Source organism: Myotis daubentonii, chromosome 1 (genome assembly GCF_963259705.1).
Source record: "Myotis daubentonii chromosome 1, mMyoDau2.1, whole genome shotgun sequence".
Classification (NCBI taxonomy): Eukaryota; Metazoa; Chordata; class Mammalia; order Chiroptera; family Vespertilionidae; genus Myotis; species Myotis daubentonii.
Genome location: NC_081840.1, coordinates 113,261,188 through 113,284,214, shown reverse-complemented (window position 1 = coordinate 113,284,214; position 23,027 = coordinate 113,261,188). Strand labels below are relative to the sequence as shown.

Sequence of the window (23,027 nt, the reverse complement as noted above, 5' to 3'; positions counted from 1 at the left end):
CCTAACCGGCTCCGGGAGCACTCAGCGTGCACTAGCACTCACTGTGTCAGACATGGCACATTGTTGCATTCAGTCCTCCCCAACCCTTGGGCCCAGCTTCTGTGTTATCCCCATCTTACCAGGAAGAGGACAGGGCTCAAAGAGGTTAACTGTTCTGACCTAGAAACCCTGCTGGTAAGTGGTATTGCTGGGTTTGGTCCCAGATCTGTCCGGTGCCACAGCCCTGCCCACAGTCCGCTGCCTCCCCTCCCGGGGGCTGCCCTTTGCCTCTTCACTGGGTCACATCCCAGGCCCCGGGTTGGACTGGTGTCTCCCTTCCAGTGATGAGACGGAAATGCTCCTTCTGCTGGTGTTGCTGCCTGGAACATGCTCACCGTCCCGCCTGTTGCTGTTTTTCCTTCTCAGAGTCCTGGGTTACCTGCTGCTGTTAGGATTCCAGCTCATCGGCTCACATCCTTCCACTGAACACAGAAAGGTAAGCCATGGCCATTCAGAGGCTTTTCTTCTCTGCACAGGGGGCTGGTGTCACTCTAGTCACCACCCTGAGTTTTGTTCTTTTTGGAGGTGAGTCACCGCTGGTTCTGCAAGGAAACACCATTTAAATGATGTTCACCAGCCCTCCAAACCCCCCTAAGTCCTTGGAGCTGAAAAATGAAGCTCCAAGTCTCTGATTAGAGGGTGGTGCTGGCTTTGCAGCCTGTGCCTTTTAGAATGGGGCAGGTGAGAGAGGGCAGTGAGAAGACTACATACCTGGGAATGGTGGGCACCAGCATGGAGCTTTGCCCTCTAGGGTAGCGGTCACCAACTGGTGGTCCGTGAGGTCCGAAAAATTGGCGACCACTGCTCTAGGGGCACCACCAGGGGCAAGGGGTGTGGATAATTAGAGAGACGGCTGTAGCGATAGATAGCTGTGGCTGTGACTGTGGCTGTGACTATAGAAAAGGAACCCTAATAGGGAGCCATGATTTCTGAAAGAGGACACAGCCACTGCCAACCAGCAGCCAGGCAGGGAGGGAGCAGGGAAATCAGGACCTGGCCCTCTCTCCCCTCCTCCCCTCTTTCTCCTGTGGTGATTCCCTTTAGCTGAATCCAACCACAGACAGAAGACAAAAAGCCCTGATGCAGTCCTTGAAGGCCAGCCTCCTGGGCCACAGAGCTGGGTGGAGAAGGGTCACAGAGCATCTGGAGGCACGCACAGACAGTATCCAGCACACTTCCCTCCAGGCTCTGTGTGTTTCATAGTAAATGAACTATTCACTGTTGCCTAAACCAGCCTCGTGCAGGTGCGTGATGGATGTTTCCTTAGAGGTAGATGCACAATATGACGCTGAGAGGGTCCGTGGAGTTCCTTTCTGCCACCTCATGTCTACCTGTAACAAAACACCGACACTTCAGAGCTGTGTGTACCTAAGCCTGACTGAGTCGGTTGGAACCTTTCCTGAGACGGGGTTTTCTCAGGGGAAGCCCAGGAGAGAAGGGAATGAGAAAAGAGTGTGTATGGGTTTGCCTAGATGTGAATCTTCTTGGGAGAAGTTCTTAATATTCTTGTCTGATTAGTCTAATTTCTTTTAGGTTTGGGTATTATGTTCTGGCTTTGTTTTTCTAGGCTTGATATAAACCTGTATTGTATTGTATGCCCCACTCAGATGTCAGCTCCATGAAAGTGGGATCTGCCCTACCTTGTGTACTGTCATATTCTCAGCTCCTGGAATCAGAATATTATAGGTGCTCAATAAAATACTTGTTGAATGATTGAATGAATGGAAAACCTGGCCAAGGTCTAAACATCATGTTGGAAATTTGCACACAACCCTACCCCCATCCCTATGCGCCTTTGGGCGGTGAATATGTCATGGGAGCAAATGGAATTAGCATCCTTATTAGAATCCTGAGATAGCTTGCTCTGCCATGAGAGGATACAGTGAGAAGTCTGCAACCCAGAAGAAGGCACCATGCTGGCACCCTGATACCTGATTCCCAGCCCCAAGAACTGTGAGAAATACATTGTGTTGTTTAAAAGCACCCAATCTATGGTACTTGTTTTTAGAACTGGCAGTGGAAGAGTTTGAGGTTGCATACCAGAAAAGCTTGCATGGCCATGAATGGACTTTTAAAGGCAATTCCAATGAGAGCTCAGAACGAAAAAAAAAAAAAAACTGTAGAGAAAGCCTCAGACAATACTTGAGTCTCCTAACACACTGTGGGTGCAAATATGAGTGGTGTCATTGTGATGACGTCTCAGATGGAAATGGGCAACATGCTATTGGAAACGGGAGGAAAGACCATGCTTGTCATAAAGTGGCCAAGAGCTTGGCTGAACTGTGTGTGTGTTCTGTGGAAGGTAGAACTTGTAAGTGATGAAGTTAGATGTTCAGCTTAAGCAGTTTCTAATGAAAGTGTTGAAACCATGGCCTGGTTTCTCTTGACTGCTTGTAGTAAAATGTGAGAAGAGAGAAATGACTTGAAGATGGAATTGTTAATTGGAAAGTAAGCAGAACATAGAACTTAATGATTTGGAGAATTCTCAGTTAATTTATATTGAAAAGAATGAGAAAGCCTGTTCAGGAAAGCACGCTAAGGGTGTTGCTGAGAGACTGTAAGGAGAACACTAAGCCATCTTGACGGAAGCCAGGAGCTGTTGTCTAGGACAATGGGAAACTGCAAAGGAGGGGCTGCTGGTTCTTCTGAACCTGGCTCACCTCTGCACCACCTCCCCTGGTGGGCTCCTCTCCCTGCACTCTGGTGCTGAGCAACTGGCTGTCCCAGGTGCTGCTCCAGTGGCTGGATGAGGTGGTCTCAGGACCCCAATCCTGGAGAGCCACAGTGGGGGGGAGGGCTGCCCAAAGCTGTCGGGTCAGGACAGTCTGGAGCCGTGGGGCCCCAACCTCTGTCCAGCAAAGCTGCAGGCTGGACCACTGCCCTAGAGGCCTGGATGGCATAGCAGCAAGCCAAAGAGGATTATTCTTGAGGCTTAAAGTCTAATGGAATTTGCCCTGCTGGATTTTAAACTTGCTTAGAACCTCTCTTTCCTTTCTACTTTCTTCTTTCTCCCATTTGCATGGGAATGTCCTGTGCCTGTTCACCGGTGTATTTTGGAAGCATGTAACATATCTGATCTCACAGGTTCTAAGCTGGAGAGCAGTTTGCCACAGAACGAACCATACCTTCAGTTTTATCCATACTCACTTAGGTTATATTTAGATGAGACTTTGGACCTAGAGTTTGTTTGTTTGTTTATTTATTTATTTATTTATTTATTTATTTATTTATTTAATTCTTTATTGTTTAAAGTATTACATATGTCTCCTCCCCCCCCCCATTGACCTCTCCCCGGCCACTCGCACTCCCCAGCACATGCTCTCAAACCCCCCTACTGTCTGTGTCCATTGGTTATGCTTATATGCATGCATACAAGTCCTTTGGTCTTTTACTACCCCTGCTCCCCACCCGTGCCTTCCCTCTGAGGTTTGATGGTCTGTTCTATGCTTCTCTCTCTCTGGACCTATTTTTGTTCATCAGTTTATGTCGTTCTTTGTATTCCACAAATGTATGAGATCATGTGATATTTATCTTTCTCTGAGTGGCTTATTTCGCTTAGCATAATGCTCTCCATGTCCATCCATGCTGTTGCAAATGGCAAGAGTTCTTTCTTTTTTACAGCAGCGTAGTATTCCATTGTGTAGATGTACCACAGTTTTTTAATCCACTCATCTATTGATGGGCACTTAGGCTGTTTCCAGATCTTAGCTATGGTGAATTGTGCCACTATGAACATAGGGGTGCATATATCCTTTCTAGTTGGTGTTTCTAGTTTCTTGGGATATATTCCTAGAAGTGGGATCACTGGGTCAAATGGGAGTTCCATTTTTAGTTTTTTGAGGAAACTCCATACTGTTCTCCACAGTGGCTGCACCAGTCTGCATTCCCACCAGTAGTGCATAAGGGTTCCTTTTTCTCCGCATCCTCGCCAGCACTTGTTGTTTGTTGTTTTGTTGATGATAGCCATTCTGACAGGTGTGAGATGGTACCTCACTGTTGTTTTGATTTGCTTCTCTTGGATGATTAGTAACTTTGAACATGTTTTCATATGTCTTTTGGCCTTTCTTCTGTCTTCTTTCGAAAAGTATCTATTTAGGTCCTTTGCCCATTTTTTGATTGGGTTGTTTATCTTCCTTTTGTTAAGTTGTATGAGTTCCCTAAAACTTGTATCTTTAAGCCTTCTAGAAGAAAACAGAAGGAGAAAATACTGGTAACTTTTTTTTTTAGATAAAGCATCAAAGTCATAATCCATAAAAGAAAAAATTGACCAATTGAACTTTATCAAAACTACTAACTTCTGTTCTAGAACATTAAAGAGAATGAAGAGACAAGCCACAGACTGAGAGAAAACATTTATGATGCTTCACTAAAGAAGATACATGGTTGGCAAATAAGCTCATGAAAAGATGCTCAACAACATTAGTCATTAAGGAAATACAAATTAAAAGCACAACGATATGCAACTACATCCCTATTATACTGGCTAAAGTTAAAAAGACTGGTCATACAGAGTTCTGATGGCTTGTGGAGACCTTGGTTCTCTCATACCCTGCGAGAGGGGATATAAAAATGGAAAAGAGTTGGAAGTTTCTTTATAATTAAGTTACAAATATACCTATCATATGATCCAGTATTTACCTAAGAGAAAAGAAAATATATATCCATACCTAGACTTGTACATGAATGTTTGTAGCAGCTTTATTTGCCATAAACTAGAAACAACCCAAATGTTCATCAACAGGTGAATGGATAAGCGGGTTTATCTATACAAAGAAATACTACTCAGTAATAAAAAAAAGGAACTATTTTTACATGCTACAAAATGGGTTAATCTCAAAATAATTACTCTGAGTAGAAGAATATGTATAAAAACATAGACATACTGTGTTATTCCATTTATATAAACTTCTAGAAAATGGAAATTAAGCTATAATGACAATGAATATCAGTGTTTGTTGGGGATAAGAGGAGGGGAGGAAGGGGAATTACCAAGGGGGACAGAGAACCTTTTGGGGTGATGGATATGTACATTATCTTGATGGTGATGATGGTTTCCTGGGTGAAGACATATTATAAAACTTACCAAATCTTACCCATCAAGTATGTGCAATTTATTGTATGTCAGTTATACCCCAATAAAGCTATTAAGAATATACACCTGACATAGGCAACAAACTGAATGCATTTCATGTGAATTCATTCACTAAATGAATTTCTTCATATTAACCATAAGAAGACAGACACAAAACTACTTACAGTATGAAGTATGATTCCATTTATATTTAGTTCAAGAACAGGCAAAGCTAGTTTGTAGTAAAAATAAAATCAGAATAATGGGTACCTGTGTGAGGGGGTTGGGTATTAATGCGCACATAGGTATCCAGGAGGTTGGGCACATTCTTAATCTTGACCTAGGTGGTGGTTATTTATGTCTTTAAAAGTGTAAAATCTCATACATTTACAATGAGTGTACTTTATTCACTTTATGTATGTTATACCTCAATAAACAGAAGGAGGAGGAGTAAGACAACGCAGTGCATCAGATGCTAGCACTGAATTGGCAGTAGAAGTCGTTGGAGCAGTGCGGGGTTATCCTTTGAGAGTTACCAGGAGACAAAGATGCTCTTCAAAGGACAGCGGGAAGTGCACTCTCATGAGCCAGGGTCTGGCCGCAGAACCTTTCCAGAACTGGAAGCCAGCTGCAAAGAGGCACTGTGCCTTTTCCAGCTGCTGTTTGTCAGGCCTTCTGTTTCTAATGGCATGAATGTAACTGACTGCTTCTGAAAAATTAAGAGTATTTTTACTTATGAGAAATGAAGAAATTAGAGTAAAAGAGACTTTATTAAGGACTGGGAACAATGTCAATGTTCATTAATTCATGGTGTGCCAAATCTCTTGGATTCAAATTCAATGGCAGAAAAATCAAATCAGCTTCTGTTCCTAACAGAGCAGCAAACGTAGGACTTAGTGTTTGGAAAGCCTGTTACAACGTAGCAGCAAGAGGACATCTTCAGGCTTTTAGTTTGGGCGTACTGGGGCAGCCCTGGCCTCTAGCCTCTTGCTGGATTGGGGCCAGGGTTTCCCTTACTATCCCTAATTTTTTTCTGAGTGTGCTTGTTTCCGTGTGCAGGTGGCACGGGGTGGGACATGGAATCAACAGCTCTGCCTGGAACCCAGTTTTCATGGTGGCCAGTGCTTACTGACTTCAACCGCAGACAGGATCTACCTGCCCAGTCCGTGGGGACCTCTGCCTTCTCCAGCCTTGGCTGACTTGAATTGGCTTTTGTCCTCCCAGCCTTGTGCTATCTACCAGGTCTCTCCTGTGGAGAAGGAGTCTTGGTCCCATCCACCCTGGTATCAACACCTGTGCCTAATGCCAGGCAGACTGGAGGGAAGTCATAACCATCCCTCTCCCCCCCATCATGATGGCTCTGCCTTCAACTTTTTGTTGTTGTTGTTGTTAACCCTTACCTGCTTCCAATCTCTCCACCTCTAGATTGTGAAAGGAGTTGTTATCTTGTAGGAAAGCTCCAGAACAAGAAGATAAACATGAAAGACCTAGAAAAACTTGGCTCACCCATTCTATTTTTAGAAGTTTGTGAGGATGTTGAGGGACCATCAGAGAAAGCAGACATAATGTAATATGGGAAACTGAGACAACCACCCCACATTTTTAATGGCAAAAATGATAACAGCCTGGCCGGTGTGGCTCAGTTAGTTGGGTGTAGTCCCATGCACCAAAAGGTTGCCTGTTCCATTCTTGATCAGGGCACATGCCTGGGTCTCAGGTTTGATTTCAGGTAGGGGGCGTGCTGGAGCAGCCAGTTCATGCTTTGCTCTCATATTGATGTTTTTTCCTCTCTCTCTCACTCTCCTTTCTCTCTCTAAAAATCAATAAAAATATTTTTTAAAAACCTCCAAAAAAATGATAATCATTGAGTTTTGAGTGTTCCTTCTCTATGACACCTTCTTCTTTTTTAAAAAATATATATTTTATTGATTTTTCACAGAGAGGAAAGGAAAGGGATACAGAGCTAGAAACATCGATGAGAGAGAAACATTGTTCAGCTGCCTCCTGCACACCCCTCACTGGGTATGTGCCCGCAACCAAGGTACATGCCCTTGGCCGGAATCGAACCTGGGACCCTTGAGTCCGCAGGCCGAAGCTCCTTCCACTGAGCCAAACCGGTCAGGGCCCTATGACACCTTCTTCCCTGATTTCTTTGAAGAACTCCTTTTGGTATTTAATTGATACTAAGTTCAGGGGCATACAAATTTGTTTTTCGCTATTGTGAATATTTCTTTTTAAGTGTTTGTTTTCTTGTTTCACAGAAACATGCACAATCCAACTTTATAAATTCCTTCCTTTGGAGTGTGTAGTTCCATTTGTAATGGTATTTAAAAGTAAATACATTATAATTTTACTGGAGGCCTGATGCACAAAGGTTCATGCAAGAATGGGCCTTCCTTCCCCTGGCTGCCAGCATCGCCTTCGCTCCAGCTGGAGCTGTCTTTCTGCCTTTGTTCTGGCCTGGAGCTGCCTTTCTGCCTTCCCATGCTGCCCAGAGGCCCAGAGCAGCTGGGGCTGTGCTGAACGCCTGCATCGTTGCCATGGCGCCTGCATATGCAAATTGACCCACCATCTTTGTTGGGTTAATTTGCATACCCACTCCTGATTGGCTGGTGGGCGTCATGAAGGTATGGTCAATTTGCATCTTTCTCTTTTATTAGTGTAGATTATTGCCTGAACAAACTTTACTTTGGATCTCAAATGTGATCTTATTGCAAACAAGCCAAGTCATGCAGAATAAATTGTGTGTGTGTGTGTGTGTGTGTGTGTGTGTGTTTACCCTAATAAAGTGATGACTTTGGGACTATAACAGGTTATAAGAAAAATTAGTATTTTTGTACTTTAATTTTTTATTGAACTTTCCATTCCCTCCCACACTTATGCACACAAAACTCAAACCATAGAAAGGTACTTCTTAAATAACTTCTAAATTCCCCACTATGTTATGTTTCCAAAAGCCAGATTATAGTTAAAACAAACTTTTGACAGACAGAATAACTTGTCACATGCACCACAAATCTTGCTCTTTGGAAAAGAAAGTGAATCACAGTACAGTTTCGAGGCCAATATCCTTATGTGTATATTAGTGGCCCACCTTCTCCTCCAAATGATGATGTTACCTGATTCTCAATGAAGGGAGATTTGGAGTCTTCACGGGACAGCCCCTTCTTTTCCCACCACAAGATGTTCACTCCTTGGTCAGTTTTGAGAAATAGGGGAGATGTCAAAATCCTCTTGTTTCTAATTTTATTCTCTTTGTATTGCTTCTTGTGTATTTCATGCATGTTTTTACTTATGACCAAGTTCATTTTTTCCATTAATTCATTGAACACTCATCAATTGCCTGGTATATGAATTTGGACCCTGAAGCCTGACTGCCTTGTTCATATCCTCACTCTGTTGCTTACTAATTCTGGAAATTGGCCAAGGCCCTGTGCCCCAGTTTTATCATCTGTAGAATGGGGATAATAATAGTACTTATGGCATAGGTTGTTTGAAGGATGACATGAATTGTAGATAAGGACTTTAAGGTGTTGTCTGACCCATAGTTAATGCTACGTGAGTGTTGTCATTGTTTGCAATTATTGTTATGACCAGTGCCAACCTTGTGCTTACATTCTGGTGCCAAAACATGCTTCTTCTCACAGTGCTCCTATCCTAACCTCATGGGCACAATCTCTGCCCAGGCCTGATTTTCTTAGAGCACAGTTTCTCAGACTTGGCATTGCTGGTATTTTGGACCAGAAAATTCTTTGTTGTTGGACTGTCCCACGAACTGTTAGAAGTTTAGCAGCATTTCTGGTCTCTACCCACTAGATGCTAGTAAGATGCTCCTCTAGTTGTGACAACTGAAAACGTCTCCAGACATTGCCAAATGCCTCCTGGGCGACAAAGGTGCCCCAGCGGAGACCCATCTACTTAAACGGTGAATCTTCCTGCAGAGGCAGCTCTGTGGCTACCTGCTAAGCCCTAGCTACATGTTACTGTCTTCTCCCTGAGCTGTGTTGTTTTTTTTTAATCCTCACCCGAGGATAGTTTTTCCATTAATTTCTAGAGAGAGTGGGAGGGAGGGAGGAGGGGGAGAGAGAGAAACATCGATGTGGGAGAGACACATGGATTGGTTGCCTCTCACATGTGCCCTGACCCTGGCTGGGGACCAAACCTGCAACCGAGGTACACCCTCTGGAAAAGGAACACATGACCCTGTGGTCTGTGGGCCAACGTTCTAACCACTGAGTGCTGGCCCTGGCTCCCTGAGCTTGTTTATGAAGATGCATGTTATTTGTTACATGTGCCTCTTAGCCACATGTTTGGAAACAGGGACATTTCTGCTGTTACTGCTGAGGCCTTCTTAGTGTGTGTGTGTGTGTGTGTGTGTGTGTGTGTGTGTGTGTTGGGCGGGTGGGGGTTCCTCTTTGAAGTCTTCCTCTTTGTCGATCCCATGGGTTTCTCTAGAGTCTAGAAACAGGAAGGAGGGGCATAGTCTCCCTAGAGCTTCTGTTCAGGGCTGCCCCTTATCATTTAAGGCAGCGGTTCTCAACCTGTGGGTCACGACCCCTTTGACGGTTGAACGACCCTTTCACAGGGGTCGCCTAAGACCATCCTGCATATCAGATATTTATATTATGATTCATAACAGTAGCAACATTACAGTTATGAAGTAGCAACAAAAATAATTTTATGGTTGGGTCACAACATGAGGAACTATATTTAAAGGGCCAGAAGGTTGAGAACCACTGGTTTAAGGCATTCACTGCTTATTGCTATGGAGAGCAAGCAGGGGTCGAAGGGTCACACGGGGAGATTGTATGGCCGGGCTCTGGATCGCGTGTTTCCCTCTCCCCTTGCTGAGTGAGCACCCTTGGTTAACACGGAGAGAATGCTTCCCATTACCAAGCTCTAAGCCAGTGGTTCTCAACCTTCCTAATGCTGCGACCCTTTAATACAGTTCCTCATGTTGTGGTGACCCCCAACCATAAAATTATTTTTGTTGCTACTTCATAACTGTAATTTTGCTAGTTATGAATCGTAATGTAAATATCTGATATGCAGGATGTATTTTCATTGTTACAAATTGAACATAATTAAAGTATAGTGATTAATCACAAAAACAATATGTAATTATATATGTGTTTTCCGATGGTCTTAGGCGACCCCTGTGAAAGAGTCGTTTGACCCCCAAAGGGGTCGCGACCCACAGGTTGGCGACCCACAAGTTGAGAACCGCTGCTCTAAGCACTTGTTCACATTGTCCCTGAAGGCAGTTATTTTTATTTCCGTTTCATAGATGGGGAAACTTCAGCTTAGAGACAGTGAGTGCACAGTTATCAAGTGGCAGAAGCGTGGACTCACACCCGGGCGGCTGACCCCCAGGTCCTGAACCCTGGTGATGCTTGTCCATCTCAGCACAGGCACTGCCTCCCTCTGGTTTCTAGAAGGCAGCAGCCCACTCCTTGGAATGTCCCCTGCCTGGGCCCTAATTAGGTTCAGGCTCCTAGATCTCTCCCGGTCACAGACTCAGGAGCCGCAGGCCCACCTGAACTGTGATGGGTTTGGTTTTGTTTCGTGGTAATGATGTCACAGCTGAGACCCACCCTGACTCCACCTCCATGTCTTTGCTCTCCCTGTGCTGAAAACCATCCTCTTTTCTTCCCCATGTTCACACGGACTGAGCTTCTGCCACTGACAAGGCTCACTGTGCCGTAAACCAATCTTATCAATTGGATTAAAACTTCGGAGCTAAGCCCTTGGGCCACAGAATGTACCTTGCTGCCACTGGGTGTCCTAACATCTAAATTTTCCTAAGACCAACCTCTTTAAAACTTCATCCTATAAGCAAAAAGTGGTCACTCTTAGTATGTCTTCAGTTCTGTCCCAGACACAGAACTCCATATAAAGAACGAAGTGTGGAACAAAAGTTCTACCTAACTTCAAGGCCTTTACTGGCTCTTCCTTGTATTGAATACTTTTCAAAATATGTTGGCCATTTGGAAGCTATGGTGTATTTCCCCCTCTGTTACAGTAATACTTTATACGAACTGGTAATAATGTGGACCGTAAATCCATGTTACCTGATTTCCTTTGGCCTACCTCAGTTTCCTCTCACTGAGGCCACATGGATCACAAGCTCAGTCAGTGTGAACATGGGGAAGAAAAGAGGATGGTTTTCAGTACAGGGAGATCAATTTTCCACTTTGTATGAAAACCCTTGGCTTTGAGGTCATTGTCCTTATAGTTTTTAGACAAAACATCAGCCTCTGTAGAATGCACTGGGAGAAAATCAAGGCGGTGAAATGTCAAAGTACAAATGAATTATGTAGAATCTTTGAGAAAGTCTTTGAGTAGCCTTGAGAACACCTAGTTCTCTTCCTTTATTTCCCTCGTGTGCCTTTCATAGGGAAGGCACAACACATGGATGCACAGGCCCACAGGAGGAGGGCTGAAGGTTCAGACTGGAATTAATCACCAATTCAAACAATGCTGGAGGTTTAACGAGCACTTGGTGTGTGCAGGCACCACATAGGCAACGGGGATGTGGGGGGACGTGGCCCCTGCCTGGAGCTCAGAGCCAAGTGGGGATAAACAGTGGCACTGCAGTCGGAGAGATGCTGTGATCGTCCGGACAACGTGTGTGGGATCACAGAGGAGAGTGATGTTGCTGATAGTGACAACTAACATTTATTGAGTACTTTCTACATCCTGGGCACGGTTCCTCTGCACATTATTTCTTTTCTAATCCTTACAACAACTGTGTGAGGTGGAAGTTGCGATTATCCCCATTTTACAGATGAGGAAGCCGAGGCTCAGAGAGCATTTCCCTAAGCTGAGTCTTACCAGCCAAGTAAGAATTATCCAGGGGAAGATTCTGGAATGAGGGAATAGCAAGTGCAGAGGCAAGTGGATGAGATGACCTCTGTGTATCAAGGGGGCATTGGGAGCTGGGGTACAGCATCAGGTCTGCCCACAATCAAGGGATTTCAACCATTTGACAGTGTTTTGTTTTGATAATCCTCACCCAAGGATATTTTTTCCATTTCCATTGATTTTTAGAGAGAGAGGAAGGGAGGAAGAAAGAGGAAAGAGAGAGAGAAAGAGAGAGACTGAGAGAGAGAGAGAGAGAGAGAGAGAGAGAGAGAGAGAGAGGAGAGAGGTGTGAGAGAGACATATGGATTAGTTGTCTCCTGAACGTGTCCTGACCAGGCTGGGGATGAAAACTACAATCCAAGTATGTGTCCTTGACTGGGAATTGAACCCACGACTATTTGGTGTGAGGGCTGGTGCGCTAACCACTTCGCACCACTGGCCAGGGCATGTGACCCTTTTTTATCAAAGAGCGGTCTGTGCTTCTCGGCACCCCACTCTAACTCTCTTCCATCCTCAAGTGATGGGCCCTTAATTATGTAATGCTCTTAAGTGATTGGGTGGACTACTCAGCCTTGAAGTGGCTATTCAAGTGACTGTGAGCGCAGGCTTGGGCCCAGTAAGAATTGGGCCTCTGTGGGAAAGCCCCAGGGCTGCAGGTCCTCAGTCTTCCAAGCTGGATGGATTTCAGGTCACCTTGGTCAACTCACTTACTAGTAACCTCCGTGACATTTTGTCCCTAGGATGCTCAAGTCTGTATCCCCAGAACCTACTGCAGAGCCTCCAGCATTGTAATCTGTACAGTGGGGATACCAGTTAGTGCAAGGCGTTTCGCGTGATTAATTATAATTCAAACGAAAGCCTCTGCACTGCTCAGTGAAAGGTAAGAAACAAAGAAATAATCCCACATCTCAGGATTCCGTAACTAGTGATCACTGAGCTAAGCCCTATACTAGTGTGTAGAGCGGGCAGATTACTAGGAAAACCTTCTTGGCCTCTGCTCCACGCAGTCTGAGTTCGCAGCGGGTGGGTACAATGAGAGCAAACCAGAGGTGGAATTTTTCCATACATGGGCCATGCCTAGTGGAAAGCAGCCTTTTCATCCGGGAAGGCAGGTCGAGAGTGCAGCAGGACAGAGCAGCCGGAGCCCTGATTGTGCCTGTGTGATGCCGGCTCCTGTGCTAGGGCTGATCCCTGGCATTGATTGGGGGTGGAGGGTGATCGCATTGAAATATCTGCTAATAGGCAAAGCCCTGCCTTCCCACCCACCCTCCCTCCACCCTAAAGACTTTCTGGAAAACAGCAAAACAATGAAGCCACCTCGGGGTTGATGAGAATTGCATTCTCCGTGCACCCGATCACCCTGCGTGTTGCCCTACGGACTTTGTGAAGGGCTTGGCCGTCAGGTGCCGCTCCTCCCCGTGCGGGGTAATCTGCACTGATTGACTTGTCCATTGTCCTTTCCCTGGAGCTGAAAACAAAACAGGAAAGGCTGCTTGGTGGGGACAGAGAGGGGCTCAGTGGCCAAATGCTGTTGCTTTCCAGGCATTGGACACAGGCGCATTCTTTCTGAGGAGCTTACATCCAGAGGCAGTGAGTTTGAAAGGACCGTGGCTGTGGAATTAGAGACAGATGCTTAGCTGGCCATGAGTAGATATTAAATTGTATTAAACTATGCAAACGGAATTTCTCATGCAAGGCTTGTTTCACCCTCACGCCAACCCTTGGGCTGCATTTGCATTTCTATAGAGAATGAAATAAAGGCTGCATGTCATTTACTCATTTCTATTCATAACTGTGAGCTGTTATTATTCTAGCCTTCGTCTCCCGTCTCCTGGACACAGCATGGCCAGATTAATTTTCCTAAATCTCCATCGAAAGCTAGTTTAGTTCCCAGCATTTCACTTTGTCAACTCATGTTTATAAGGCCCAGGTGTTGAGAAGGATGTAAGGAGACAAAGGCAAGAGTGGCCATAGTGAGAGGCATGGGGTGTGGGTATCGACTGAACAAGGGAGCTAAATTTGAGGTCACCAGACATCTGGCTTCATTTGGGAACATCCTTGTTTATTATGCCTGTTATCCTGAGGTAATTATTAATAGCACCTCCATTCACTCTCAGGAGTGTTACTGATGGGCCATCCTGCTTGTGCCTGTTAAGTGCTCATAAGTTAGAAGGGCAGGAAGCATGAATGGAAAGGTTGCGCGTGGGGACAGAGGTAGATAGGTGGTCAGAGGAGGAAGGGAAGGAGCCTGGGCTGAGGTTGACAGGGAGACTATGGGGCCTAAGCTTCAAACCCTGAGGACTCATGAAGGGGGAAAGGTGCCTGGATGAATGTGGGGAGCATTGTGAGGAAACGTGTTCAAGGTCTCGAGGGGCCACACAGATGGAGGTTTCTCCTGAGGAGAGGGGAGAACAGCGGGAGAGGTGGGGGCAGGTAGGGAACTAGCGCTTCACCCTGGAGGCTGGCAGAAGCCCTAGTTCAGTGATGGCGAACCTTTTGAGCTCAGTGTGTCAAAATTTTGAAAAACCCTAACTTAACTCTGGTGCCGTGTCACATATAGAAATATTCATATTTTTTTGATATTTGCAACCATAGTAAAAAAAAGTTTTGTATTTTTAATATTTATTTTATATATTTAAAGGCCATTTAACAAAGAAAAATCAGCCAAAAATATGTATAAAATGAACAAAAACAGGAAAACAATGTACATTTAGGAAAAAATAATAATAAAAACAATGGTAATGATAATCAAATGGTACGAAAACTAGAAATTAGTGACTTTTTTGGTGCTGAAGTTTGTCTGCTAATTCTTCGATTGCAGGTTCATACTTGGTGCACTTCAAGGCCAAGCAAGCGCCACTAACTTCATCTGTTAGCCCGTTTCTTTTGTTCGTTTTAATATTATTTTAAGGCTGAGAACAAAGTCTCATAAAAATATGTTGATGAAAAAATTGTTAGCAAAGCCATCGCTAGATTTTTTATGTCCCTAAAAGGGTCAGGTACTCTGTTCCAAGCACTCAAAATTTCTTGTTCATAGTTGCACTCTTCTTCATTATTCAAATGATTTCATTCCAGATTTTCAAGTTTCGACCTTAAGTCAACAAACACATGAGTCCAAATGCTACCTTGAAAATCTGCAAGTTGCATCTCTGAATCCTCAATTTGCATCCATTGGAAATCCTTTAATTCCAAAGTACTGTAAACAACTACATCTAGATACTTAATTATTTTAATGGTCTGTTCTAGGCTTCTAAATTGGTCGAATTTTTCGTTGAACTGTTCAAATAACGAGTTTACTATATTCTGGTACATAAGTATAGACTCCATTATACTCGTTGTAGTGGCCTTCTCGAAATACTTTTTTATCCGAGGAAAATACTTATAAGTTTTAGTTTCAATATCTCGCTTGAAAATTTTAAGCTTACTTTCAAAAGATTTGATGTATCCAAACATAACGTCAATACTTTTGCCAAAACCTTGTAATTTTAAGTTCAGTTCATTCATATGAACAGAGAGATCTGTAAAAAACATCAAATTGCTGACCCACTTATGATCATTGATCTCAGGAAAGTTTGCCAGATCCTTATTCTCAATAAATACTGTAATTTCTTCAAAGCATCCACAAATTGCTCAAGTACTTTACCTCGACTCAGCCATCTCACATTATTGAACATCAGTAGTCCACTGTAGGTTGAATCAACTTCCTATAAAAGTGCAGAAAATTCTTGCTTGTGAAGGGGTCGAGAAGCTATAAAACTCACAATTTTTGTTACAACTGACATTAAATCATTCAATTCTGAGAATCCCGATTTGGCACACACACCGCCTGATGGATAATGCAGTGAAAAGGTACAAGCAGATGTCTAATAGCTTCCATAAACAATTTCAGGAATCCCACATCTTTTCCCACCATATTTGGTGCCCCATCTGTCGTGACTGACACAATTTTAGAGATATCAATGTTTAGGTCACTGAATGTTTTTATAACAACCTTACATATTTCGTTTCCTGATGTACTTATTGGCACTGATTCTAACTTGATCAACTCTTCCCTCATTGTGAGACCATCAGAATATCTAGCAATAATGGCCAACCGAGCATTTGATGTGACATCAGTAGTTTCATCAAGAAAAATCGAAAAATATTCACAACTATTTAAGTATTTTTTTAATTGATGTTGTACATTTTTGTTAAGATCTATTCTGTATTTGATAGTATTTCTACTGAGTGGTAACTCAGAAATTCTTTTAATAATATCATCTTTATTTTTCATATCGTGAAATAGAGCTGGTGCACATCTTAGAAATGTTTCCTTAATAAATTCTCCGTCACTGAGGGCTTTTCCATGCTGAGCTATGGAGTGAGCAATACAGTAACTTGCTGATGTTAAATTTGTAGAGCATCTTACAAATTTAATGATGGATTTTGATTGACTTTTATAGAGGTGTAGCTGCCTAGAAATGTATTCCTTCCTTTCATCGATACTTTTTTTCAAGAGCTGACAATGATTAGTTTCAAAATGTCTCTATACATTCCACGTTCTGCTTACTACCGTTTCATTACACAGTATGCACAATGATCTGTTGTTTCTGTCGACAATCCCGTACATCTCGGTCCATATGTCTTGAAAGGGTCGGCTACTGCTACTTCCACTTCCTTTATCCTTCTATCTTGCTTTTTTATTTTTTTGATTCTCCATCACAAGCCTGCAAAAATAAATAAATATAAATCAAGGCGTTTTTTTTATAAAAGGTTGATAAGTTTCTTACCTATTAACTTTTAGCAGTCTTGTTGCACTCACTCCTGGTGTAAAACAATTCAAAGATAGTATGTATAACCAACAAATATATGGTGCTGTAATCAATTATCCGACACGCAGAATGTCTCGTCGAGCACTGTTGCACTGTATATCTTTTTCTTCTAACCCTCCCACTCCTGTCTCCTAACGAACATGGATCAAGTGCGTCCGTTTGCCGAATGCACCCGAACGCATGGGAAGCTTACCCGAGGCACATGTTGACAATAACGAGGCCGTTTCCAGAATTGGGCATTTTGTCACTTGAGTAAAAATAAAATGTCAGGAGTAAAGATTAATCTCTTTATAGAGCAATTCTTAACCTTTTCATATTAATGTCAATATTGGAACAATGTATCTTAGATGTTTTCACTATGTATCTTTGCTATGCAACACCAATGTACATGTTTACATCCGGTTTTAGAGTTGCATTATTGATCATGAGTAACGTGAGTAATAATATTACTCGAGTGATGCCCAACTCTGGCCGTTGAGAGAGACAAATATTTGAATTATGCCATTTTTTATCTCTGTTGATGCGTGTCACCCAAAATGAGTTCATGTGTCACCTCTGACACGCGTGTCATAGGTTCACCATCACTGCCCTAGGTTCTGGCATGAAAAAGCAAAGATGAACAGGTCCTGGTCTAGGACTGGTCACTCACAACGAGTTGCAGACACAGGATTTGAACCACAGTGGCTGCCTCTGGACTGTGCTCTGCACCATCATGCCACTCGTCCTGCCTCTCTCCCACGGCCACACTGTGAACTAGGTCAATTCAAATTTCCACATGTGACAGGTGAGGCAAATGGATGTTCTGGTGTCTTTGGTTTCCTCTAAGTAGAAGCCTTCAGCCAAGAGCTGACATGAGCTTGCTGTTCTAACATCAGTTAAAATTATTTCAGCATGACTTTTGACAGGACATAACCAAAAGCACACATTTACAGGAGCAGATTGTACATGAGGACAGGCTGTCAGAGGATGACTCAGCATGGGGTGCTTATCTGTTCTGGTGGGTGATCATCTCATTAGTAACTTTGCTTGACTATAGTCAGAACTAAGGCTCCACATGAGCTGCCAAACTATCCATTTTGTCTTATGTCTGCTACTCTGTTCTTCATTCTTTTTCCCCCCCAACTAAGATCATTTTCTGAGTGCCCAAGACATAGCTGCACCCTAAGCTAGATGCTCGCTTCACTGTCACAAGAACAGTCAGTCCTAGGAGATCGCCTGTTTCACAGATGAAGCAAATGAGTTTCGGGAAGGTTGAGAGCTGCTCAAGGTGACCAGCTGTGTGTTGAATGTGTTGCCAGGAGACACAGGTCTCTGTGAGTAGTTTGATTATTTTCCAGGGATGCTGGCGAGGAAATTAAACATAAGACAGAAAGCAGAATGCAGTGAGTGGAATCCTAGCCTGAATGTGTATCAGCGCCATTTGAGGAGCTTAAAAAATACAGGTTCCTGGGCTCACCCCCAGAGATTCTGTTTCAGTGGATCCTGGTGAGCCTAGGCGTGTGTGTGTGTGTGTGTGTGTGTGTGTGACTGTAGGGTGCATCTCTTGGAGGGCATGTTAAACACAGATGCTGGACCGCAACCCCAGAGATTCTGATGCAGATCCTGGGTGGGGCCTGAGATTTGTATTTCGGGTGCTGCTGACTGTGCTGGCCCGGGGAGCGCACCCTTGGAGCTGGAGCCGCTGCCCTGGCTGTCCCAGATGTTATCCAGGCCAGAGACTGCTGCACTCGGGCCCACAGTCTCTGACTGACACTCAAATTATGTGAGTCTATTTTGTGGAGTCTGTGCTAGGATTAGAGAAGCTACATGACCAGCCATCCCCTTCCCTCCCACCCTGGGAGGATCCCTGTGTGCTTTTGAACTGAGTCTGGACATGGGCCCACCGCCCCTCTCGTCTCTGTGCCGTCAACCCCAGTCTGATGGGGTTGGCTCACACGCTGAATTGTTTTGTGTGCTGAGCTAGACAGTCTGACTGGCACTTCCCAAATCAATAATTTAAAAAGTCTGTGGAACTTGAGCCCTATGTGTGCATTAGAGGGAAACCCTTGGGAGCGGTCCTGGACTTCTGGCGGCATGTTAGAATCACCTAGGAAGTTTACAAAACAAACAAATGATAAAACTGTTGCTGCTGGGCCCCCTCCCAGGGCAGTTGCATCGGTGTGTCGGGAGGTGGGTCCTCGTGTTGGCAGCTTTGTGAGCATCACCGGTGATTCCCAGGTGCCGTCAGGCTGGGAGCCACTGGCCAGACGCATCAGTGCTGTGCCTTTGCCAAGACTCCCTTCTTCACAGCTGCCCGCCTGCTCCACTCAATTTGCCCTTCTTGATGTCACCATGCCCTCCGAACGGGCACTTCACGTTCTGTCTGCTCTCCATGAAGCATTGGCCACCCTCTCCTTTCCTGCAGCCTGTTGCTCCTGCCTCCTCTCTTCTCCTTCGCTGTTTCCTTCGCTACCTTCTTTGCCGTCCCTTGCTCCTTAGACGGGAGCATTTCTCCAGTGCTGCCATCCTTGTCCCTTAGCACTTCTCTGCACACCTACCTTCCTTTGGATTCCTTCCCCAGATCCGCGGCACTGGCCCGACAGATGCTCTGAGTCCAGGTCTCCGACAGCATCTGTAAACAGAGCTTTCTTTTGTGTCCTCTCTTCTCATCAAGCCCACACTCTTCTGATTTCCCAGGGGTGGGGTCTCAGGGAGGTTAACGCCCTTGTCCAGTTGATACCTGTACCTCATGCCTCTCACTATGGCCGTTTCGCCTTTGTCGGCTACCTTGCTGCTGGGTGATTGTGATAATCTTCCAGGACCACCCGCCCTCAGGCCCCACTCTCCTCCCAAGTACGTCGCACTCAGTCCTGCTTCTGATGTGCTCACACTCCTGCCGCTGGCTGCAGACATCTCGAGTGCTTGCTGTGCGCCAGGCACGTGGTATGCTCTTATCCCATTCCAACCTGACACAACCTTATGATTCGTAGACACTATTATTATCCCTCTTTTTCCCATGAAGAGACGTGTGGAGGTGGTTAGGAACCTGGCCAGAGCTCCTAGCCACTGACAAGTGGAGGGGGGCAGAATTTCGAGCTTACTCTGGGCTTCTGAGCCCTCACTCCTAATCACTCTACTCAGTTGCCACCCCCTTTGCCCCAGCCTTCGGCAGCTTCCCAGAGTACCTAGAATAAAGACCAAGCTCCTTGGGTTGGCACACGAGGCTTTTCTAGATCTGCCCTAGCATCTGTTATCCTGTGTAAGAGTTAGAACGAGCCATTTACTCCTGGGTCTCCAGGTCACGTCATTTTTGCTCTACATTTTTGCTCAATTCCTTGGGGTGACATGCAGTCTCCGAGAGCAGTGTCACTTCTCAAGCTCAGTCTTCTTGACCTCTCCACACCTTCTGGATTCCAAAAGCCTTTTTCTGTTTTTTTGTTTTTTGTTTTTTTGTGGGTTTTTTTTGGTATAATGTCTTTGGATCCCCTTTTCAAGTATGGCAGTGCTGTTCTGTGGATATGTTATAAACCCTTGAGCGTAGAGACTATGTCATAAGCTTAGTTCAGTCTCCAACAGTTCCCAGCATGCTTCCCTGTGTGGGGTGATCCCTCAAATCATTGTCGATGATTTTGATTTCCTACTCTTGTCCATTCCAGCCATCCGTGCAGGATGATGTGGGTAAGGCCAAGACATGCCGTCCTACGTCTGGGAGCTGTTCTGCTCAGGTGCCCCAAGCACCACTCCCCCCCCCCTCCCGCCCCGCAGTGCCCTGCACAGCAGTAATCACATGTTTGATTGGTTTTCCATTCTTTATGGGAATCATTTTTCTTCATGCATTTCTGTTCTTAAAGTTTGAATAAAATGGAGACTTGGTTGTGCACCAGGGAGGTTAGGAGAGAAATGAGCAGCAGGACTCCCCCAGCCAAACCTGGCTGCGAACGGATGACTGCACAGGAGTACAAATGACTTCTAGCAGGATGGGCGGGACTCTGCGGGACACACCGCCTTTCCTGCTTTTGATCAGGAGCTGGGCCACTGTTGAAAATCCGAGTATTAGCGCAACCCTCACATGGTCTCGCTGCTCCATTCTGAGATGGACTGGCTGTCCTCAGTCCAATAGGGCCACCTTGGCTTTACACCAGCCTGTCACCAACTGGCACAGGTTGGTGAGTTGGGTAGCTGCTCCTGGCATGCCTCATACAGGACTATGTGAATAATAGTAACAAGCACTTAACAAGAGATTAACCATATTAACACATGTAGCATGGAGCTATCTACACTAATAAAAGAGAAACATGGTAATTGGTGTACGACCGCTATCCTTCCCATTGGCTAATCAGCGAGATATGCAAAGTAACTGTCAGCCAAGATGGCGACCTGCAGCCAGGCAGCTTGAAACTAACATGAGGCTTGCTTGCCTCAGTGACAGAGGAAACCAACGTTCCCCGCCTGCAGCTGCAGGCCTCTGAGCCTGCAGTTTCAAACATTGTAACAAATACCACCACCCCCCCCCACCCCGACTTCAGCCAGCAGGATCGCAACATTGTATGCAAAGGCAGCGGAGGCCTAAGAGCTGGAGCCAAGCCTCAAGCTAAAGCTGGCCCAGAATAAAAAAAAAAAAGGAAAAAAGGAGCGGTTGGGAGCTTCAGTCACTCCCAGCCTGAAAACAGCCCTCAGCTCCTCACCCAGACTGGCCAGGCACCCCAGTGGGGACCCCCACCCTGAAGGGTGTGTGACCAGCTGCAAACAGCCATCATCCCCTCACCCAGACTGGCCAGGCACCCCAGTGGGGACCCCCACCCTGATCCAGGACACCCTTCAGGGCAAACCAGCCGGCCCCCACCCGTGAACCAGGCCTCTACCCTATATAGTAAAAGGGTAATATGCTCCCAGCACCGGGATCAGCGGAGCCGTGAGGCCTCCCGGCACCGGGATCAGCGTGACAGGGGATGGCGCCGCAACCTCCAGATCGACCCTGCCTTGAGTGTGACAGGGGGCGGTGCCCCAACCCTCCAATCGGCCCTACCCTGAGCGTGACTGAGGGTGGCATCGCAACCTCCCAATCCGCCCTGCTCTGTGCATGACAGGGGGTGGCGCCCCAACTCCCCAATTGGCCCTGCTCTGAGCCCGACCAGGGGCTGCATCTAGGGATTGGGCCTGCCCTCTGCCACCCGGGAGCAGGCCTAAGCCAGCAGGGCGTTATCTCCCGAGGGGTCCCAGACTGTGAGAGGGCACAGGCCGGGCTGAGGGACTCCCCTCCCCCCCCGAGTGCACAAATTTTTGTGCACTGGGCCTCTAGTGATATCTATAAATATAAAAGCCAAGCAACCGGAACTCGGGAGTGACCGGAACGACCAGAACAAGTGGTTGTTTTGACACGCACTGTGGCCCTGATTGCCCCCCCCCTCCTCCAATCAGGGGCAGGGCTGGCCGGCCAACCTCCCTCAGCCCCTCACCCTGGCCGGCCCTGCCCCCCCCATCACCCCCTCACCCCAATTGGGGGCGGGGCCGGCCCTGATCAGCCCCACTGGGCCTCTAGTAGTAAAATAAACATCTAGGTGTAATTGGCACAATTTTATGATCCATAACTGCTAGGACTTCTAGATCCTTCCACCCCTGGGTCTGTCACCAATCACAGTTACCTAAAGGAACAACTGCCGGGCTTGTTAAGAATGAAGCACTCTGCAGGTGCACATGAAGGAGATACGAAGGACATATGAAGTCTGTCCTTTTTTCTTCCCTCTAATAGATGATAAAAAGTGATGCCCACATCTCTTTTCTATAAGCTCAGGCTGCTTTTCTCACCACTGACTTAGCCCCAGCCAGCCACCAGCAGTACCTACAACCTGCCACCGAGAACATAGCCCACCCGGACCCAGGGGATGAATTTAGCCTTCTGGAGCCTATGGGAGTATAAGGGTAGTTTCGCTATGACCCCATCCTGGTGGCCTGTTGCCCTGCCGGGCCTGGTCTCTGATTGCCACTCATTTTTTCACTGAAACCAAGACTTGACCCTGAATATAGGTCCTATCTGGAAAGGCCCCCACAAACCCACTGTGATCCTATCAGTCCAAGGCTGCACCTCCTTTGTGGTGTCCAGTAAGTGCCGCACAATATTGCACACCTCTGCCTTCTGGACACCAGCAGTTCCTGGTCCTCAGTGGCCTCTCCTTCAGGGGCTCACACCTGTACTCTGGTGATGGGACCCCCTTCAATGGCTTCACTGTAGAGTCGTGAGAACCACACGTAGCTATCCCTTGTGG

At 45.7% G+C, this 23,027-nt stretch overlaps 1 protein-coding gene across 1 annotated transcript in view; it reads left to right on the top strand.

Annotated features, from left to right (window-relative positions):
* THSD4 (thrombospondin type 1 domain containing 4) overlaps nt 1-23,027 on the top strand; it is a 590,633-nt gene that overhangs the window by 36,283 nt on the left and 531,323 nt on the right. The window contains exon 3 of the mRNA XM_059658415.1: nt 406-475. Coding sequence (XP_059514398.1) covers nt 406-475 — 70 coding nt within the window. The remainder of the gene's footprint in view (nt 1-405; nt 476-23,027) is intronic.